The 18,337-nt window shown below is 55.9% G+C and overlaps 7 protein-coding genes across 7 annotated transcripts; 2 read left to right on the plus strand and 5 right to left on the minus strand.

The window, feature by feature from the left end:
* Positions 1-291: 291 nt before the first annotated feature.
* On the minus strand, positions 292-1,739 carry GLRG_02240 (peroxin 26; the record flags this gene model as incomplete). Its single annotated transcript, XM_008092898.1, has 2 exons — positions 292-1,180; positions 1,237-1,739. 2 exons carry the CDS (start codon positions 1,737-1,739, stop codon positions 292-294), a joined length of 1,392 nt encoding a protein of 463 aa, XP_008091089.1.
* Positions 1,740-3,616: 1,877 nt separating this feature from the next.
* On the minus strand, positions 3,617-4,227 carry GLRG_02241 (uncharacterized protein; the record flags this gene model as incomplete). The annotated part of the gene is made up of 2 exons (XM_008092899.1): positions 3,617-3,943; positions 3,997-4,227. The coding sequence occupies 2 exons, from the start codon at positions 4,225-4,227 to the stop codon at positions 3,617-3,619; spliced, it is 558 nt and encodes a 185-aa protein (XP_008091090.1).
* Positions 4,228-4,910: 683 nt separating this feature from the next.
* On the minus strand, positions 4,911-6,111 carry GLRG_02242 (NUDIX domain-containing protein; the record flags this gene model as incomplete). Its single annotated transcript, XM_008092900.1, has 3 exons — positions 4,911-5,189; positions 5,276-6,006; positions 6,063-6,111. The coding sequence occupies 3 exons, from the start codon at positions 6,109-6,111 to the stop codon at positions 4,911-4,913; spliced, it is 1,059 nt and encodes a 352-aa protein (XP_008091091.1).
* A 962-nt stretch (positions 6,112-7,073) lies between these two features.
* GLRG_02243 (PHD-finger domain-containing protein) lies at positions 7,074-9,146 on the minus strand (the record flags this gene model as incomplete). The annotated part of the gene is made up of 2 exons (XM_008092901.1): positions 7,074-8,776; positions 8,849-9,146. The coding sequence occupies 2 exons, from the start codon at positions 9,144-9,146 to the stop codon at positions 7,074-7,076; spliced, it is 2,001 nt and encodes a 666-aa protein (XP_008091092.1).
* Positions 9,147-12,357: 3,211 nt separating this feature from the next.
* Positions 12,358-13,248, minus strand: GLRG_02244 (ribosomal L37ae family protein; the record flags this gene model as incomplete). Its single annotated transcript, XM_008092902.1, has 3 exons — positions 12,358-12,421; positions 12,480-12,676; positions 13,231-13,248. The coding sequence occupies 3 exons, from the start codon at positions 13,246-13,248 to the stop codon at positions 12,358-12,360; spliced, it is 279 nt and encodes a 92-aa protein (XP_008091093.1).
* A 786-nt stretch (positions 13,249-14,034) lies between these two features.
* Positions 14,035-15,771, plus strand: GLRG_02245 (saccharopine dehydrogenase; the record flags this gene model as incomplete). The annotated part of the gene is made up of 5 exons (XM_008092903.1): positions 14,035-14,089; positions 14,154-14,297; positions 14,572-14,917; positions 14,996-15,561; positions 15,614-15,771. The coding sequence occupies 5 exons, from the start codon at positions 14,035-14,037 to the stop codon at positions 15,769-15,771; spliced, it is 1,269 nt and encodes a 422-aa protein (XP_008091094.1).
* Positions 15,772-16,461: 690 nt separating this feature from the next.
* On the plus strand, positions 16,462-18,110 carry GLRG_02246 (uncharacterized protein; the record flags this gene model as incomplete). The annotated part of the gene is made up of 3 exons (XM_008092904.1): positions 16,462-17,574; positions 17,630-17,981; positions 18,037-18,110. 3 exons carry the CDS (start codon positions 16,462-16,464, stop codon positions 18,108-18,110), a joined length of 1,539 nt encoding a protein of 512 aa, XP_008091095.1.
* Between the last annotated feature and the right edge of the window lie 227 nt (positions 18,111-18,337).

Consider the following 18,337-nt stretch of genomic DNA (forward strand, 5'->3'; position numbering starts at 1 on the left):
GTATGGGCACTGGTGTGGTTCGACGAAAAGGATACGGACGGCTACGAGTTTTACGGGAATGGGCTTTTGCATTGTCTGGCGTTTGGGCGTATAGTGTCTGTCGCACACAGTTTGTGTAGGGAAGATCGGGCTCCGTTTGGCCGTAGTCAGAAATGATGTTCTCTCTCAAAGTTGCGACAGAAATGCTTCGTTTTTTGCGTTAGTATAAAAGAGGCCACGGACAATTACGGCCATTGTTCACCCAAATCCGTATAATACAGTGAAGTCAGAGCTAAGCAGTATCCGTCGTAATCATATGTAGCTAACCTTGACTCCCATTCCCGCAGTTGCCTTAACCTTGTTCCAACCGTTACCAAGCACTCGCTGTATCCGTTCACGGATATTCTTCTGCCCGAACATGACGACCAACCCCAAAATGAAGGCCACCAGCCGCATCAGCAGCATGGGGTTCGTCTTAAATGACGCCCCCAGTTGGTCTATTACCTCGCGTATGCGAGACAAAACCATCGAAGCCCTCGTCCCAAACGTTGGTGCGGTCGGCGATTTTCCTTTCGCCCGGGAGACAGGCATTTTCGAATTCGAGTTGGAGCCGGAGGCGTTGGAGACCACTCTCGCGTGACGTCCCTTGCTCGAGCCTGCTTTACTAGGTGTCTTTTCGATGCCGTAGTCCCCTTCGGCCCCTTCTCTCCGTGCCCTCTCTTCCTCTAACCTTCGGCGTTCTCGTTCTTCGTTTTCGGCCCTCAGCTGCTTCGCCTCTTCGATGTCGCGCCGCAGTTGCTCCTCCTGCCGGCGACGCTCTTCCGTCTCTTGCCTCTCCTGTTCTTGCTGCTCCTCCTGCAGGCTCTCCAGAGCTTGCAAGAACGCTTCACGGCGCTCGTCGTCCAATACTGAGCTCACGCTGATAAACTCGCGGGCATAGTCCCATTCATTGTTGCGGATTAGCACGTGTAGCGTATACAGCTCGAGGATCTTGACCCGCGCATTGAGGTCCCTCGGCGTATCCGCTCCGCTCGTGGCCTTGGCCGGAGACCGGTGTCGGTTCAGCCGTGGTGACGGTGATGGAGCGTCCGAGAACTGCTTGGAGAAGTCCATATTTGGCGAGGTAGATGCTGCAAGATAGCTCTCCAGCTTTTTCTGATTTAATTCTTGCGTCCGAGCGTGGGCTAAGAGGAGCGTGGCGCTGCGTGCTTGTTAGCTTTTTTTTTCCGGCAGAGATCATGGCTGAGGGGAGCTCACAGATTGATGACAACATCCGAGTCGACGTCGCTCTCGACGCCGTGGTATCCGTTGCGTACGACTTCTTCCCATACCTCGCCCTCTCTAACCTTGGAGCATAGCGACCGCCACTCCTGGCTCCCGAAGGCATCCTTTCCCTCGTCCGGCTCCAGTTCGACGATTGCGTTCAACGTCGTCAAATACAGGCTCCAGACCTTGATCCTCGTGGATCGTGACGCCCTCGCGACGGGCGCAGGCTCGTTTACGCCGTCCTCCGACTGTCCCGGCGGCGGGGTGATTAGTGGCAGGATGGTCGACAGGGCCTCGGGCAGCCGACGCGTGAGGAACAGAGTTGAGGCCTGGCGGTAGGTCTTTGATATCTGGGAGTTGTGGCGTGATGAGGTCGAGGAAGAGAGAGACGAGATGGAGCTCGCGAGCATATGCGGAGGAAACGTGACAGTGGTATCGGAGGAGGCGACCGTGGGACTCAAGGTCGCCGTGTAGGAGCCATTGACGGACGACATGTCTACGGCGGTGGATAGTTAGACAGTTATGGGCGGCAGCAGGTTGTCAGTACGCCGGCATTGAACTGGCCCAGGCGGAGGGAAATGAGGACAAATAAGAACTGGGTCTATTATTAAGTGTCCGGCGTGCGGAGAATGGCGGCCATCATACGCGTTCCTATGCAAATGCCAGTTGCTATGATGGGAGCCGCGACATGTGGTCAGATTTGGAGTTCCTGGGTGCTGCGGAGAGAAAGTGAGGGAGTGGTGTGGGTGGGTGGTCGTCGCTGTTGCCGCGTGCCGGGTGCTGTGCTGGAGAATTCCAATTGGAGTCTGCTGACAGCATGCGCAGGAACGCACCGACAAGGTTACACTTTTTTTCGGCCCAGGTTTAGCCTCGGTTTGTTTCTCTGCTCTGCACCGCCGGCCCAGGCCAACTGACCGCCAAAACGAGGGCGGCCGATAAGCGAGTACCAGTGACGTCGCACCGGACGCCTCACATGTCAAGTACCCCTCTAGCCTCCGCGAGCAGCAGCAGCGGTCTCCTAGCATTCCCATTGGGTAGACCTTCTGCTTCGGGAAAGGCGCCTTGCCTGTTGGAGCAACAGGGGTTGCCCTCGACGACCTCCCCAATCCCGGAGATCACCAACCATATCCAGATGGTCGTCTCATGCCCTCTCGCAGCCTGTCATTTCCAATCTTCGTGTTCTCCCGCATCATCCGCATCGGAATTCCCGTCCAGCTGCTGGTTTTCTTAACCACTCTATTATGACGCCCCTTTAATTGCCCCCCACCCCCCGCCTCCCGACTGTCAATTGCAGGCTTGCACAAACGGGCTCACGGTTCAGGGCTTCCCCGTCCATCTGCTTCCCCAGATTGAACCGAAGTGCTTAATGGGTGGCAGTCAGTGACAGTCCAATATAACTACGGCTAAGCATGGAAGAGACTGGCCTTCGTGGGGAGCCTTTATCAACTTTGATGCCGCCTCCTTGCATCACCGCTGTGCCACTTTTGTTCCCTTTCCCATCTCGGTCCTCGCTGCTTGCACGCCCGTATAGTCACCACGCTCATACCGACCTGTTAGGGAAGAATGTCCTGGGAAAGGGCGTCGCTCCCGCCCTGAGTTCTCTGGCGCTTTCAGGGGCTAGGACGCGGTTCACCTTGAGGCAACGTATCGGAAGTCATGTCACTTCGACTTGGCGGTTCGATTATGTCTTCGGGTCATCTATCGACACATTGCTTTGCGGGGCTTCTCATAAACCCCACCAGGGATCACCCGTCCTTAACGACATTGCAAAGACCCATCACTTCGCACACGACGCGTTTTTCTCTTCACGCACCCCTGTTGTCAGATGAGCACACGCTTTCTTCACCCCGCCTTCTGCACAGCTGATTTTACATGCTTAGCCAAGCCTCACTCTCCAAGGGAAACCGTCTTGTGCGGATCTCCACGCGGGCTGTCCTCACCTGAGTACTTGCGCTGCAAGATCAAGAGCCGATCTCGTAGGGACTTGCGTTTCTAAGAGCTGTAAGAAGCTGTCACAACTTCGTCAACCTCGTCCGCTGACGTAAAACCAACCACATTGCCTTTTTCGTCATCCACTGAGCAGATGATCACAGTGGCACTATAATTCCAAATACGGCACCTCTTGTACGGAACGAGGACTTGGGCCTGTCTGTGGACGATCTGATGATAGATGCTGGTCTGCTTTTTGCTGTCTGAACGAGGGATGAGTATCTCGATTCCCGTAGGTCTCCGAAAAGCATCGTCGTCAGCCTATATTCAGGTCGTAGGAGACCAATGAGCAGGTATTTCTGTGGCAGACATGGTATAAGTCTTGACCAAGGGGGGCACTTACCTTCACGTCAGAACCCGCCAGTCGGCCGTAGATCGTGTCCTAAACGTATGCACTGAAACAATGTAGTCCCTCTTCCTTCTCGTTGTAAGGCTGTTCTCTCTCGTTCCGAGGCGCCATTCTCTTCTCGATTCGCTGGGTGGCCATGCGGACGTCCTTGTGGCTGAGATACGGGACGCAGTCTTCGTAGAGTTTCTCCATCCGGATACCCTTTTTTCTCAAAAACTTGGGGGTGTAATACGCTACATGCAGTCGTCTGTCGAGATCCTGGACGAACATCTCGTCATCTTGGGTGTCTGCGTGTAAGTGAGGGCTGACGGTAAGGCTGTAGGACTCGACATCGCACGAGCCATCCACGAAGGTGTCGGACTGGTAGATGCGACGTCGCAGGGGGGATTGCCGACCTGGTTGGACCGTGATACAAGTGATGTCTTGGCCAAAGACGTGTTGAAGGTGGAGGCTGTCTTCTTCGCGGCCTCGTAGAATTGTTGCCTGCTGGGGTTTTTATGTCTCTCCTCCGAACCCTTGTCTGTGATTCCGGTCATCTTAAGGTCGATGGGGACGAGTTGCGAAGTGGCGATAGACAGTATTACCCGGGACAGCTGCTGCCAGGAATTCTTTATGGTGACATTCATTGCTTGAACGGGAGCCATCGCGCCTTTGACGAGCTAATCTACTGTGGTTGACGATTGAAGAGACCTGACGGAGTGACGATGACAACCGTATGTAGAGAGACAGGCAGGGCAATAAATCCTGCAAGGAAGGAGCATTCGATCGACATTCAGATGAGCACCCACCGAATGCCATGCTTTCTGTGAGGTTCGGGCTCGAGTATCAGACCTGTGGCCTTAGCCTACCAATGTGCGGAACACATTTAAGGATGAGGAATAGGAGAATTAGGCCGAAAACACGAAAATGCTATGATGAACAACTAGAAACCAACGGAAACAGGAAAGTCAAGAAAACACTGTGGGAGCCTCTGTTGCCACCGCTCGCCCATATACCTGCTTAGATGGCTTTATGATCTCGACTATCGTCACCACCGGACGCTGAATCGGTATGGCACTGCTGAACGAAATGCGTATTGACACGAAAACCACGAGTACAGCTTCAAGAAGGGCGTACCGCCTTGATCGCTTCCAGCCCCAATGAAGCCGAGGGCAGCCAGAGCCAAAAGCAAGACCGTCGAGCCCAGACCGGCCGACATCGTCCAGTGAAGATTTGATTGTACAGTTTATCTATGATACAACAGCGTTACATCCCTTTTCTTGCCTTTGCCCTCCCCTGGATGCGAGCCAGACCAGTCGAAAGCCAAAGCCCCCTCCCCCAACCGTCTTTACCGGTCCACCATCATGTTTCGTACACTGCGGTAGTACCCGGGCTCCAGCACCTCCTGGAGCTCCTCCTGCGTCAACCACTTGAATTCCTTGTACTGGTGCTTGTTGGCCGACAGGTCCGCCTGGCCCGCCATGATGCGGCCCTTGAGGAAGAACGTTTTTTGCCCCTTGTCCTCGGTGGTCGTAGGCTTCTTCACGTAGGCGGCGACCGGCACACGACCGACCATCCACGTGTTCATGTTGACACCCGCCGTCTCGTCAAGGATCCTCTGCGCAGCCTACGTTCCTCAGTCAGCACGATTTGTTTGTCACGACATTGTAACCTGTAGAAAAGGGTGTAGGAAGAAAGGGTATCCAAACTCACCTCGTGGAGGTTCTCTTCTGTGGACATTCCAGCCGCGGGGAACTCCCACTTGGCACCGTCCTTGGAAACCTTCTTGACGACCAGGTACAGAGTGCGGTCCATGGCGCGGTCCAGCCTTGTCGTGTCGCGTTTGTGGTCCGCCTCCGACACTCGCGGCGCGAGGGGCTCGGGAGGCGCCCGGTCCTCCTCAGGGATGATCTCGGCGTCGTCACTCACGCGCATGACGGAGTCCTTCAACAGCAGATCGATCGTCGTGTCGTGGTTGCTCAGCCCGTCGCCGACCATCAGCTCGTCATCCCACGCCTGCGAGGCCTTGCCGTTGTACACGCCGAGCTCCTTTGCCACGGTGCCCTGTCGGTCCTTGACCTTCATGTTCCAATCGATGAGCGCCGGGGTATCGGGCTTGAAGTAGACGGACGTGATGAAGGGCAGCGACAGGCGCTCGTTGAGCCGCTTTTGGTAGAAGAAGTAGGCCTGCTCAAAGGCCGTCAGGGGTCGCGTGAGGAGGGGCGCCCGCGTCAGGATCACGCCGGCCTTGATATGGTAGTTGGGACCCGTCTGACGCGCCGTCTTGGGCTCAGGAGAAATGCCGACGTTTGGAGGAGGCGCCGTGGTCGTCGTCGTCGGGTCAGTCGTCGTCGAGGCGGCGGCGGCGGCGCCCGAGTACGCCCGCGAGGGAGTTGGAGCTCGGATCTGGACCCTCGCGCATTGTTGGCAGACTCTAGGGGTGGCTGCCCGTATCAATCAGTCAGTTGCTCTAGAATTACAACGGCGACAAGGTTCTCACGTCGTATGCGCCCGAGGGCGGCGAATGCGCCTCTGCTGGCGGCCGTCATGGTGAATGGTTAGGTGTACTGAGTCTCCTCATTGACACCTCAGTCGAGATCTCAGATTGAACTTTTTTGCTGCGAAGCTCGGTCGAGATACGTACCGCCGTCTTCTGGCTTCGCTTACCTAAGACCGTAGACGCCAGTGTACCTAGTGCAGTGGGACAGCTTCGAGGCGGAGCCGACAGGTACCGGGTCAACTTGGCGCCTGAGAAGCGCCGGCGGGCTCGCATCACGTAAGCAATGGAGTCTCATTGCAGAGCCTTTTATCATCTTTCCACCGACCCGCCGCTTCTTTTCCTCTTCTTCTTTTTTTCTCACTACGGCACCAATTCCTTATCGTCAAGACCTGTTCCGCCTCCAGAACGTCCTGATCATTTATCCGGTGCCCAGAGTAAAGAGCAGTCTTTTTTCGCTAGCAGCACCTGCATTTATTACTGGGTTATACTGTTAGATAGTTACTGCAAACATATTCAGCCTCTTCACAGCTGACCAATGGTCCACTGGCTCTTGCTACGTCGCCAAGGCCGAGAGAGAATGCTGGGCATCCCGCTGAGGACATGTCGTAGCTCTTGCACGCCCTCCACCGTCATTCGATCTCTATGGATGGGTGTGTCTGATGCCACTCATAGCGCCGATGCAGAACCCGTCACGGTTCGATCCAGCGATTTCTGCAATTTGAAATGAGTCGTATGTCCATTCGTCGTATCGTCGTCGTCTATCTACAGTACAAGAAGCTTCCTCTTCGGCCTTAATTCGAGCCGTAATATGGTGTTGAGGGAGCACTCGCTATTCCGAGCTGATCGAACCTCCCTAGTTACAAATGCGTCTTCCCTATCCAGAAAGATAATTGATTGCCGTAAAATTTCAAAGAAGCCTCCACTGGTTGGAGTGTCGGAGTGTCGGGTATCAAACCGCTTGGTTCGCTGCCAAACACCAAAAACAAAACGTCATGCCTTGTGTGCTACCAATCAAGCCTTCAGTTCCTCCACTGCACGAGCCACCTCCTTGGAAGCGATCTTCTCCCATGCTTTCTTGGCATCTTCGTCTAAACTTTGAGGATCGCGAAGACCCTCGTATAACTTTCGAGAGACGTCCCGATTGATATTTGCGTACTGCTCCGATGTGAGCTCTTGTGCGCGCCAATGAGGCTTGAGAGCGGCCCTGACGATGCCGCTGATTTTCTCCTTCGTTTCGAAGGGGATGGCCAGCGGGCGTGTGGGGGACGAGTCCTGCGACCGGGAAAAGTTGAGTCGCTGCCGGTTTGGCCGCTGCGGTCGAGGCTGGCGGATTTCGGCGCCGTTTGAACGACTGTCTGAGTCGCTGCTGTCACCCGTGTTTCGAGTGGGCGAGTAGTTGGCCTTGGGGAACCTCGGCTCCACATACGAGCTCAAAGACAACGTAGGCGAGGTAGGTCTAGAGTGTGGCGGCGGTGTGAGGGATAGCGCCCGCGGAGAGTTCCGTGATGATGGGGAGGGGGATGCCGCGGGTGACGAGGGGTCGGCACCGGAACGGGTGCCGAGATAATTCCGCACCGTCTCATCGTCCGACGGAGTGCTCATCTCCACCTCCTTGAGCAGCGACGACAAGAACGATGGGCCAGGCTCGGCACTGACCGGAGACTGAGCACGGTGGGTCACGCCGTTCGTCTGAGGCCTCGAGACTAGTACAGTCGTCGGCGCGGGCGACGATGCGACCGCAGGTGCAGAAGCGAAAGCCGAGTTGGACGCAGAGGCAGAGCCAGAACCCGAAGCGGAAGCAGAAGCGGACCCAGAAGCTTCTCCCTGCAAAGGCAGTCGGCGGGTGCGGGGTCGCTTGAGCTTGCGCTCGGGCTCTTGAGCGGGCTCCTGAGGAGAGGCCGTGACGGACCTCGCCTTTCGCTTGCGGGTGTTGGGGGGAGTCTCGGCTTCGCGAGCCCTGTCGAGGGCTCCCCAGGCCTGCTGTTCCTCTCGTGTCTCGGGAGGTGGTGGAGCAGGCTGGGCGACCGGCTCGACGGGTGCGCCATCCAAACGGTGACCCACGGCCGGGCGGATGTTCTGTGCGAAAATGTCTCTGGCGCCTAGGCGGCTGGCGATGTTCATACGCTGCTGCCAGTCCTGGTGCTCTTGGATCTCGCGGATCTGCTCTCTCTGTGCCTGGGCACGACGGAAACCCTGGAAGAGATCCTCATCTTCGTCATTGTCGAGGTCGATATCGGTAGCATCATAGATACGGCTCGCGATCCGATCCCATGCGCCTTGCCATTCGAGAGATCTCGCCTCGCGCCGCGCGTTCCTGGCTTGCAACTGAGTACGCAAGAAGCCTCGTCGGGCAACGGCGTTTCGCCGGTTGGCCGCTGAGCGAGCAGCCTGTGTAATAGGCTGCGGCTGCGGCTGCACTTCGACATCCGAAGTCTCGCTCGAGCTGGACCGACCTGCGTTGTTCTCGGCACACTCAAAGCAGTACCAGTACTCCGTCTGAGGAACGCCGGACAGGCCGATGCAGTGCGTGTGGTAGGCAGAATTGCAACCGTCGCAGAGGAGCAGCACCTCTTCGTGGTCCGAAGACTCGCAAATGGGGCAGGCGGGACTTGGCTCCGAGGCATCGTCTTCAGGGTTCTCCTCCAGCCACCTGTGAATGTCGAACTCTTGCTCTTGCTTCTTGTCCTGGACGGCGTACGAATCGATAGGAGGGCCTGAAGGGGGAAGGAAAGTGTTAGCCTCTGCTGTTGCTGTCGGGTTGTCGAGTGGGATGTTTCGATACGTACCATTGAGCTCAGATGATAGACTGACCTCATTAAAAGGCGTCCGGCAAATAGGGCAAGTGTTTGAGTTCTTGGCCCAACTCCTGATGCACTGATCGTGGACAACGTGGTTGCAGCCGACCAGAGTGGCAATGAAGTTGGACTCTTGGTCCTCGAGGATTTCAATGTCTGAGTCGATGGCACGGTAAACGGCCTGTGTAGTTGCGGATGCTGCTGGTCCCGCTCCAGTTGCACTGTCTGGCTGGGACGAGGGGTGCTGCAGCGACTCCAGGCATATGATGCACTGATCCGGTTCAGTCATTGTGGCAACAGTGGTAGTATCGCTTCCAGAGTGGTGAATTCATAAAAAATTGTCGTGAATGATAGCCAAAGGATGGCCCTTGAAGTGCACAAGGGTCGACAGTCGCCTTTCTGTCTGAACTGCTGTGGTTTTGTTTGCAGCGTCCTGTTGCCTTGTTGCTGGTTGAAGGCGGCAAAACAAAAAAAAAGGTGCCGAGTTGATGGCCCTTCTGTGGTGGTGCTAAGGCGGCAAGAGAGTTGGGGTGCACAAACACACTACAGCTGGGCAGAGTTGCTGAAGAGTGGGAAGAGGGAGAAAAGTGGGAGGGAGGCAAGTTCCGTGTGGTCAGCGCTCTGCGTTTTTGGCAGGAGACAAGACGTCAGCTGGGGCAGTTTGGAGACGCTTTGGTGCGTAGGAACCCGAACGGGAGGCGAGAACCAACTGAAAAATAATATGAAAAATAAAACGGAATAAACGACTCGTGTGAAGAGAGGCTGGCTAGATGGCGGAATTCGTACTTTCGCTTGTGGTGCTTATGTGAGGCGGAAGGAGGAGGAAGAGACAGGTGGGAGAAAGAGCCCGAGGGGAAAAGCGCTTCGTTGGTGGTGGTGCTGGCGGTGCTGGCGGTGCTGGTGGTGGTGCTGGTGGTGCTGGTGCTGGTGCTGGAGTGCTAGAGTGCTGCAGTGCAGACAGGCAGGTCAGGGAACTCGACGGGAGGAATTGTAGGAGGGAAGGTTTGGAGGGACAGCGGGTTTTTGCGAGCTTAACGGCCTGCAGCTGGTCTCGACCGGGGCCAATCAACGGCCGGCTAATGCAGCGGCGCCACGCTCCTTGCACCTCGCAATCCGTGGTCCACTGGGCTGGACAGGGGTGGCAGGGACTTGCCGGGCCCCATGGACATTCAACACACCTGCCTGCACCACACCTTCAGACTCAAGAGTCCAACCAGCAACACCAACGTGCCTGGCACATATTTGAGATCCGAGTAGGTAGGCACGTAGGCAAGTCGACGCACCGAGACGAACCAGACTAACCCACTAGGGCCGCTGCAGGAGCACAAACCCCTAATGATCGATTCGATGCAGGTCAACGCCCCCGGTCGGTCCATCTCAACTGTAACTGTCCCTCTCTCGCCCCTCCTCTTCCTCAGTGCCCTAGACAGAGAGGGCACCTTGGCATAATACACTGGTTGAAGGGCGGTGCTGCTGATGCTGGTCTTCCTCGATGGACGGCTGCCCGTTCTCATAAGAGGGTGTGGTGGGAAAACGAAGGGATACGTACCTGACTTGGCGTAACAACCCAGACGACGACTTGGGAAGCTTGCGTGGTTGTGTTGCGTTGCGTTGCGTTGCGTCGAGTTTGCGTTTACCGGCCTTCTCCTCACGGTTCCTACTTATCTCATTTGTTCCCCTCTCGTCCGTCGACCACCCTCCAATAAGGTAGGTATGAAGTGAATGAGATGAGCGAGCCTTGTCGCGGGAAAGAGGGTGCGAAGGGGAAGGTAGGTAGTAAGTAAGTGGGCGAGTCAAACACTCGATCGATGTGTTGGCTCGTGCGAGATCAGTCGGCCATGTACCTACCTAACTACCTTTGGGCCAGATGAGCGTATGATGTCGTTGCTGTGTGCCCGGTCGTCTTTCGACGTGGAAGGGAGTGTTTACGTTTATGTCAGGCAATATCGTCAGGTGTGAAATTCATAACTATTTCGAGATTATGTGGTGTTCCCTAATAAGTCAAAACAACACTTAATAATATCATTATTCTTCTTTAAAACAGCCATAATAATGCACAGCGGCGAGTCGAGGGCGGGATCCACGATGGCTGAAGAGGGAAAGGCCGGGCGCAGGGTGCGAAGATTCGGCCGCTGGAATGAGGTCAGGTCGACGGTACAATGAGTGCCGTCTCCGAGTCCAAAAATGGGATTGCTCTCCTCACGCGGGAGTCCTGCGGAGCGCGCAGGGCCAGGGAAGGGAAAGGAACAAGGGACTGAGGTGACATTGCTACTATATCCCGTAAAGCAAGTTCCACGTGAGACCTTCACGCCCCTCGTTTCCCGGATGCCGACGAGATTGGTCGACGGGGCCTGCGTCAGGTTGGTCCCAAGCCAGAGTCCGTCTATTCCTTGGTGTGCCCGCCCGAGTGACCAGATATTAGACGGCGGCCGCCCATCCCGGGTGCAATTGTCATCCGCCGTTTATTAACCAGAGCCGAAGAGGGAGCGAAAAATGATTGGCAATCCTCAGTGTATGCAGAGCTTTTTTATTTTGTTTTTTATTTCCTTGTGAAGTTCGCCTTGGTCGCTTCGTTTGACGACGGCAAACTCCCCGAGGCAACGAAAGCCACCCCAGCCAGATAGATGCGCTTACGTGGGGGAGGGGGGTGGCTGGGTCATTCAGCACTCCGTCATTACGTGACCCCTTCGGGGCGCCGTACATATCGTCTATTCAAAACCAGGGACGAGGTGAGATGCGTACACTCACCGACTTACATGGTGCAGATCCGTCAACTTATTCACCGCGACAGCCGCGGTCGCTCATTGGTCGCCCGACCCCCAGCAGCATCCGTGTCTTGCTAACCCAGAGCGCCTGGATGACTCAAGTGCTGAACCTCAGTGGCACCTCATCGCCTGCCGCGCACATGTCCGCTTGTCTCGGCCAACACCTGGGCGGGCGGTCGTACTAGCCCTCTAGACATGTCAATGGGAGCCTTGCGTGAAACCTCTGCCAGGACTTCGGCCTTTTGATGCACGTCAACTCAGGCAACCGGTGATCTTCCCTCTCCTTGCCCTACCCTGGCTGGAGATGGCTCGTCACTAATCGCGGACGCTCTTCACGGGGGTATGGCTTTTGTGAATGTCTCGTGACAAGCATGTATTGCATTTCTCTGTTGAGTGGGCGGGCCGCTTCGACTACGCGGCTACATGAAGGGGACGATGACTGTTGTCCCTGCTAGCTACTCCGAGCGACCATGATACGCTGTTCGGTTCACCACTTCACCTTCACCTAGTGACTTGTCTGGGCATGTAGATGGCACATCTCAGAACGAAGCGATCGGGAGGAGACGTTGTTGTACGTCAAGTTCTTTTCATTGCTGACCAAATGGTCCCTCTGTCAGCTGACCGAAGACCCGTTCCATTGTGGCCCTCGTCAGGATGTAGGCATGATATCCGGTTTTCCCATACACCCGCCCGAAATGCAAATCAGAAGTCGTCCACCAATCCCTAACTCTTCCCTTAAACCTCGGCAATCTCCCTCAGGCGACGGAGAGTAGAGCGCATGGCAGCGGCAGCGGGGGTGCTGTGTCTTATGGTTAGCCATATTCTCTCGTTCACCTCGTCGTCAAATGGACACGTACGAGACAGTGTAGGCACCGCCAGCAACGGTCTTCTTGCAGCCCTTGCAATTCCAGATACCGGTGGAGTGGCGCTTGACGGTAGGCTTTCCGCAGAACGTGCAAGTGTAGGTGGCGTGCTGGGAGACTTCCATCTTCTTGACCTGCTTACGCAGGGAGGCACCGTATCTGGTACCGTACTTGCCGGTCACTCCGACCTTCTATCAGGTTGTTAGCCATCTGCGGTGTGGATGCGACAAAGCAGAGATGTCCTGGCTTCAACGTTCTGACCAAGTAGCCCCCCACCAACAGTAAGCCTGTTGCGCTAGCAACTGTATCCGAGAGAGAAGAGAGAAGAGCAATTCGAACGTGGCGGAGCGGTTTCGTCCCCCAAGGATGACAGGGTGCCGGTACCAACTTGTGTCCGCAGAGCAACTCGATCTGGCCGGCATGATACATGGTTTGGGAGGGCATGATGGCATAGCCACGGTACCCAAAAGTCGTGTGGTCGTTAAACTAGGCGCCAGTGTGCTCGTCGCTCGTCTCTCTCTCTCTCGTTCTCATATCGTTGGAAGCTCGGCTCTGCTGCGTGGGAGGTCTAATCTCATTGTCTTGCCTCCCCCCGACCCCTAGGGAATCAACGCTTCACCCGCCATTGTCGCCAATGGGGGGAAGTCGTGACAATGAGTCGGCCGCGGGGCAGGGGGAAATTCGAACCATGACGGCAGGTCGATGAAGCCAGTCCTCCGCGGGATGGGTGTAGAGCATTACGAACCTTCGTGCGCTTGGCCATTTTGTCGATGTGTTGGGGGAACGGGTTCGTTGACTTGAAGTGCGACGAGTGGTGATGTTTCCTCCCAGGGCGGTTGCTCAATAAAAGTTTTTGTGCTTTGGTGGAATTTCAGGGCCGGCTCTGTGTGCGTGTGGAAAGAAGCACGGACCATTCGCTGAAAAACCGCTGTGTGTGGGGTTCGCGCCTGCCCTGAGTCCTGACGCAAGAAGGTCTTGGAAAGGAAATAAGCGGTCGCCACGTGACCTTCCGCCTGACTGGAAAATGCATTGTTAGCAGAGTTGCATCGACCGAGTGCTCAAACAGAAGGGAAAGCTTTCACGTCAAGTCAGGCCCGGAAGATCGGCGTCACAGTTGTCCGCTCGGGCCTTGTATGCCGTAAACGGAAAGCACAGCGTCCGGGTGGCCATGAGAGCGCTTTTACGCCGAAACTGCGCGGACCAGATGCCTTGAAGAGATGATATCGCCGTTTGCTACACAACAAAGTTTGCGCTGACGACGGCCGCATCATGGACCGTGTCACCAATGGACCACAAGACGGGCTATTGTATGATCAACAAACTGCGTACCAATTTATTTATTTTCGCAGCGCACTATAGGGTGTAAAAGACGGCCAGCCGCGCATAACTATGGCGTACCTAAGTGGCGTACTTAAGCAAATTGTGTGAGACTATTATAACACTTTGGCCACTGCCACCGAGTTCGCCTATCCCTCGTCCTTCAATATCCGAGACTGTGTATCCTGCAAAGCGACCTCAACATCATCCATCCTGTTGAGACCATCAAACAATGCCTTTCAAACAGCACGATCGCCAGTACGACCTGGTCGTCTTTGGTGCCACTGGTGCGTATAAGCCGAGATGCCGGCAGTCGAACGAAGGGAGCGCCACTGCTGACGATTTCTTTAGGATACACCGGGGCCTTCGTAGCAGAGCACATCACGACACACCTAACGACCAATCTGAGATGGGCCGTTGCCGGTCGTACAGAGGCGAAGCTTCGGCAACTTGTTGCCGAGTGCAAGAAGTTGAGTCCCGACAGATTTCAGCCAGGTGAGTGACAAGATTTTGCGCACCAACAGCAGACGAGCGTCCGAATCCCAACGGATTTTCCAAGGCTATATGGCTGTCTTGCATTCGACCATCCCCGGCTATTTATTCCTCGGGAGCTGCCAACACAAACCTGGCAAGAAGGCGAGAACCTGCATGTGCGGACAGATCGAGAGGTGGTGACGGATGACTGAAGGGCCATATCCTTCATACGGGCTTGGCGGCCGAGCATCCACCTAGCTCACCGTCGAGTACCTATGCTGACCAGTGCTTGCAGAAATTGAAATTTGCTGCGTCAACAACGAGGATCTTGAGGCGCTCGCCAGAAAAACGTACATTCTTATCACCACTGTGGGTCCATATGCGCAGTATGGCGAGCATGCGTTCAGAGCCTGTGCCGAGAATGGCACGCATTATCTGGATGTCACCGGCGAGACCCCTTGGACCGGCACGATGATTAATAAGTATGATTCCGTCGCGCGGGAGACGGGGGCGATGATGTTTCCGCAGATTGGAATCGAGTCGGCACCGCCTGACCTCATCACTTGGCTGCTGGCAAAACAGGTCCGCGAGAAGCTCTCAGCCAAGACGGGCGCCGTGACGGTGTCAATCCATCACCTGGAGTAGGTTCCCCAATCCACCTTCAGTTTGGTCAGTGGATCGTTGACGGAACGTCGTTCTAATGCCAAGTCTTACGATAGTTCAGCTCCATCTGGCGGTACACTGGCGACGGCCCTCGGCCTGTTTGACTCATTCACCCTTTCGCAGGTGAGGGCGCAGCACAAGCCATACGCTCTGTCGCCCGTTCCGAACCGCAACCACGTTCAATCGCAGATGTCCCTGCTCACCAGATTGGTGGGGTTGCGAAACGTGCCGGGCCTGGGGCTGATGACTACGTCCATTGCCGGGATGACGGACGCGCCCATCGTCCAAAGAACGTGGGGTCTCTTGGCAACTTTGCCCTCGCGGGAGAAGCAATCCTACGGACCCAACTTCTCGTTCCATGAGTACATGAGAGCCAAGGGGTACCTCCAAGGAATCGCCATCCACTGGGGCCTGGCGTTCTTTGGCCTGCTGCTCGCGACTGTTGCGCCGTTCCGCAAACTGGTCAAAATGTTTGTCTACCAACCTGGCCAAGGACCAGACAGGGAGGCATCCAAAAAGGACGAGATTGAGTATCGCGGCATTGCCATACCGGACAAGCAACCCAAGACGGGATGTTCCAAGGCATTCTGCCGAGCATGGTTCAATGGCAGCATGTACTACTGTGAGTCCATTCTCTTGGTGTGTCTTGACAGAGTGCTGACTCTTGCGAAAAGTGACGGCTGTTCTATTGGCCCAAGCTGCTTCGACACTTTTGGAAGAGGACGTCGACCTGCCCGGTGGTGTCTTCACCCCATCGTGCCTGGGGCAACCCTTCATCGACCGGCTGCAGGGAGCCGGCTTCAACTTTGAGTCAAGGATTCTGGAAAATTAGCGAGAGGAGCTGGGTGTACGCGATGTAATTGTGCAGTTGTACAGCTGTGTGCTCCATTCAGACAGTACTGTATTGAACATGCTATAAAGCTGTCATTTTGACAGATGGATGACAAGCCCATCTCGAACGCCGGCACTGGCTCCAAACAAGATGCATGTGAGCCAAAGAGAGTTGTCATGCCTGTTGCACAAGCGAAAGCTACTCCGTACAGCTGCAAAATGTAAACCGAACGAGTGTGTTAAGGGCACAGACTAGACCTGTAGGTGCCTATGCAAGATACACTTGAATGTTCCCACAGTGGAGGGTCGCCGGGCAGCGCTCCGGGTAATTAGCGCACCGAAAGCAGCTTTCCCCGCAAAATTCGAAGCCCGCAGCTCGTGCCAGGCCCTGGGAGGTTCCCCCAATTCATGAAAAGTGAGGACGTCATCAGGCATAGTGCAAATCTAGCACACTTCCCGGACCCAGCAAAGCATTGTCGCTCTCGTCATCCATACACGCTGCAATGACCTTTCTCTGGACACCGTCAAGCTAAGGGAAAAGGGCCACCCAAATTCTAATCCGTCGCGACATGCAATAACGCGGTCGACGACATTCCCTTCCGTCACCCGAGCCATCCTATTTTGTGATACCCCCCTGAGCTGGAAGAAAAGGAAGGAAAAAAAAAGAAAGAAAAAAAAGTCCATTTCGATAATGGACCAGACAACAACAACAGCCGGCGGCTCGGCCTCGGCCACCGAAAACACGCCACTTCTTTCAACGACAGAAACCCGGCCGAAGTCGTCGCGCACCGTCACCTTCAACCCGAATCCCGTCTCCAAGACGATAGAGCCCGAGCCGGCCTTTCAACGGTTTAAGGCGGGTCATGGTAACAGTCTGTCGACGAGTCCCGGACAGAACTCTGCACTGGCCTCCATCAACAACAAGCTGCGGAGGAGGAACAGCCATGGAGCTGTGCCGAGCCACATACCCCCCCAAATGGTGCCCAAGATTGGCCCACAGCGAAGCACCAAGAACGCGCAGAAGCTCAAGCTGCTGCCGAACCCCGAGCTCAATGAGGAGAGCCCCGACGAGGAGAGTGGCAGGGACGTGTACTCTCAGTACACGCGGATCAAGGATCCCACGGCGCGCAGAGATGCCGCACGCCTGGGTAAGGCGGACCGCGACCGGTTGCCGAGGGTGACGGCGTACTGCACGGCGAACAAGTACCAAATGGAGGGATTGATGCGTTTCCTCAAGGGTCGGGGAAAGTCGAGGGGCGCCACCCCCAAGTTGATCGACGAGTGCATATACTCGGCGTACGACTACAGCAAGACTGTCGAGAACAGGCACGTCCGCAGAGCCGGCTCCCAACCCGACCCAGTGCAGGCCTACGAGAGGCGGCACTCGACGGGCGATGTTTCGGACAGCGGCTTCGCTCGGGACAACCTCATCGACCTCCAGTCAGAAGGCCGACAGGACTCTGGGTTTGTCGACGGCTTCGACGGGAGCAGCGAGGAGCACGCACTGGTCGAGACCAACCCGGACTTTGACACCAAGATCCACACCCCCGAGGTCTTCCTTTTCAACTACGGAGTCGTCGTGATATGGGGCATGACCCCGGCTGAGGAGCAGAGGTTCCTCAAGGAGATTGCCAAGTTCGAGACGGAGAAGCTGGCGCCGGATGATGTCGAGACGGAACATTTCAACTTTTACTACACGCGGGAGTACCAGGCGCGCATCTACAACGACTTCATCACGCTGCGAGACAAGCGGAACTACATGACCAAGCTGGCCATCTCTCATGCTCTAGCGCAGAGTGTCAAGGTAACGCACAGCGAACGCGCGAGCCCGGCTATACTACGGTTGCTAACGATGGCAGACGTCCTTGTTCGAGGAACTGATTGCCTCAACGGTCGACACGTGCAAAGACATCCCCACGCAGATCGCACTGACGGGCAAGATCGCCCTGAGCCGAACGCAGATCAACATGCAGATTGGCGAGCTCTTCATCCTCCGCATCAACATCCACCTCAATGGCTCGGTGCTCGACACCCCAGAGCTGTTCTGGGTCGAGCCTCAGCTGGAACCGGTGTACCAGGCTGTCCGTAGCTACCTAGAGATGGACCAGCGTGTCGGCCTCCTGAATGAGCGCCTGGACGTCATTGCGGACTTGCTCGCCGTGCTCAAGGACCAGCTCAGCCACGGACACGGAGAGAAGCTGGAGTGGATTGGTGCGTTATCCCTTCCCCATCGCCGCAAGGCGCGACTAACAATAGGCGTGCGCAGTAATTGTACTCATTGCGGCCGAGATTCTCGTCGCAGCCATCAACATCGTGGTGGACTTGTATGCATCGGATTAGTAACATGTACCGTATGGCATTCTTTTGGCAGCGGTTCATTGCGGGCGGGAAAAGTCAGGCGATTGGAGGGGATTCCACATCAGGGCACACAGAACACCACAGGAGTTCCGTCTTGTGGCACAGTAGAAATAAGGAGCATCACGGCGCAGAGTGTCCGCGCAGGAAAGGATGTAATCAATCGGCTGCGATGCCTCCATCCCTAGGCGCTGATTATGGTGCCTCGTATT

The sequence above is a fragment of the Colletotrichum graminicola genome (genome assembly GCF_000149035.1).
Source record: "Colletotrichum graminicola M1.001 genomic scaffold supercont1.6, whole genome shotgun sequence".
Taxonomy (NCBI): domain Eukaryota; kingdom Fungi; phylum Ascomycota; class Sordariomycetes; order Glomerellales; family Glomerellaceae; genus Colletotrichum; species Colletotrichum graminicola.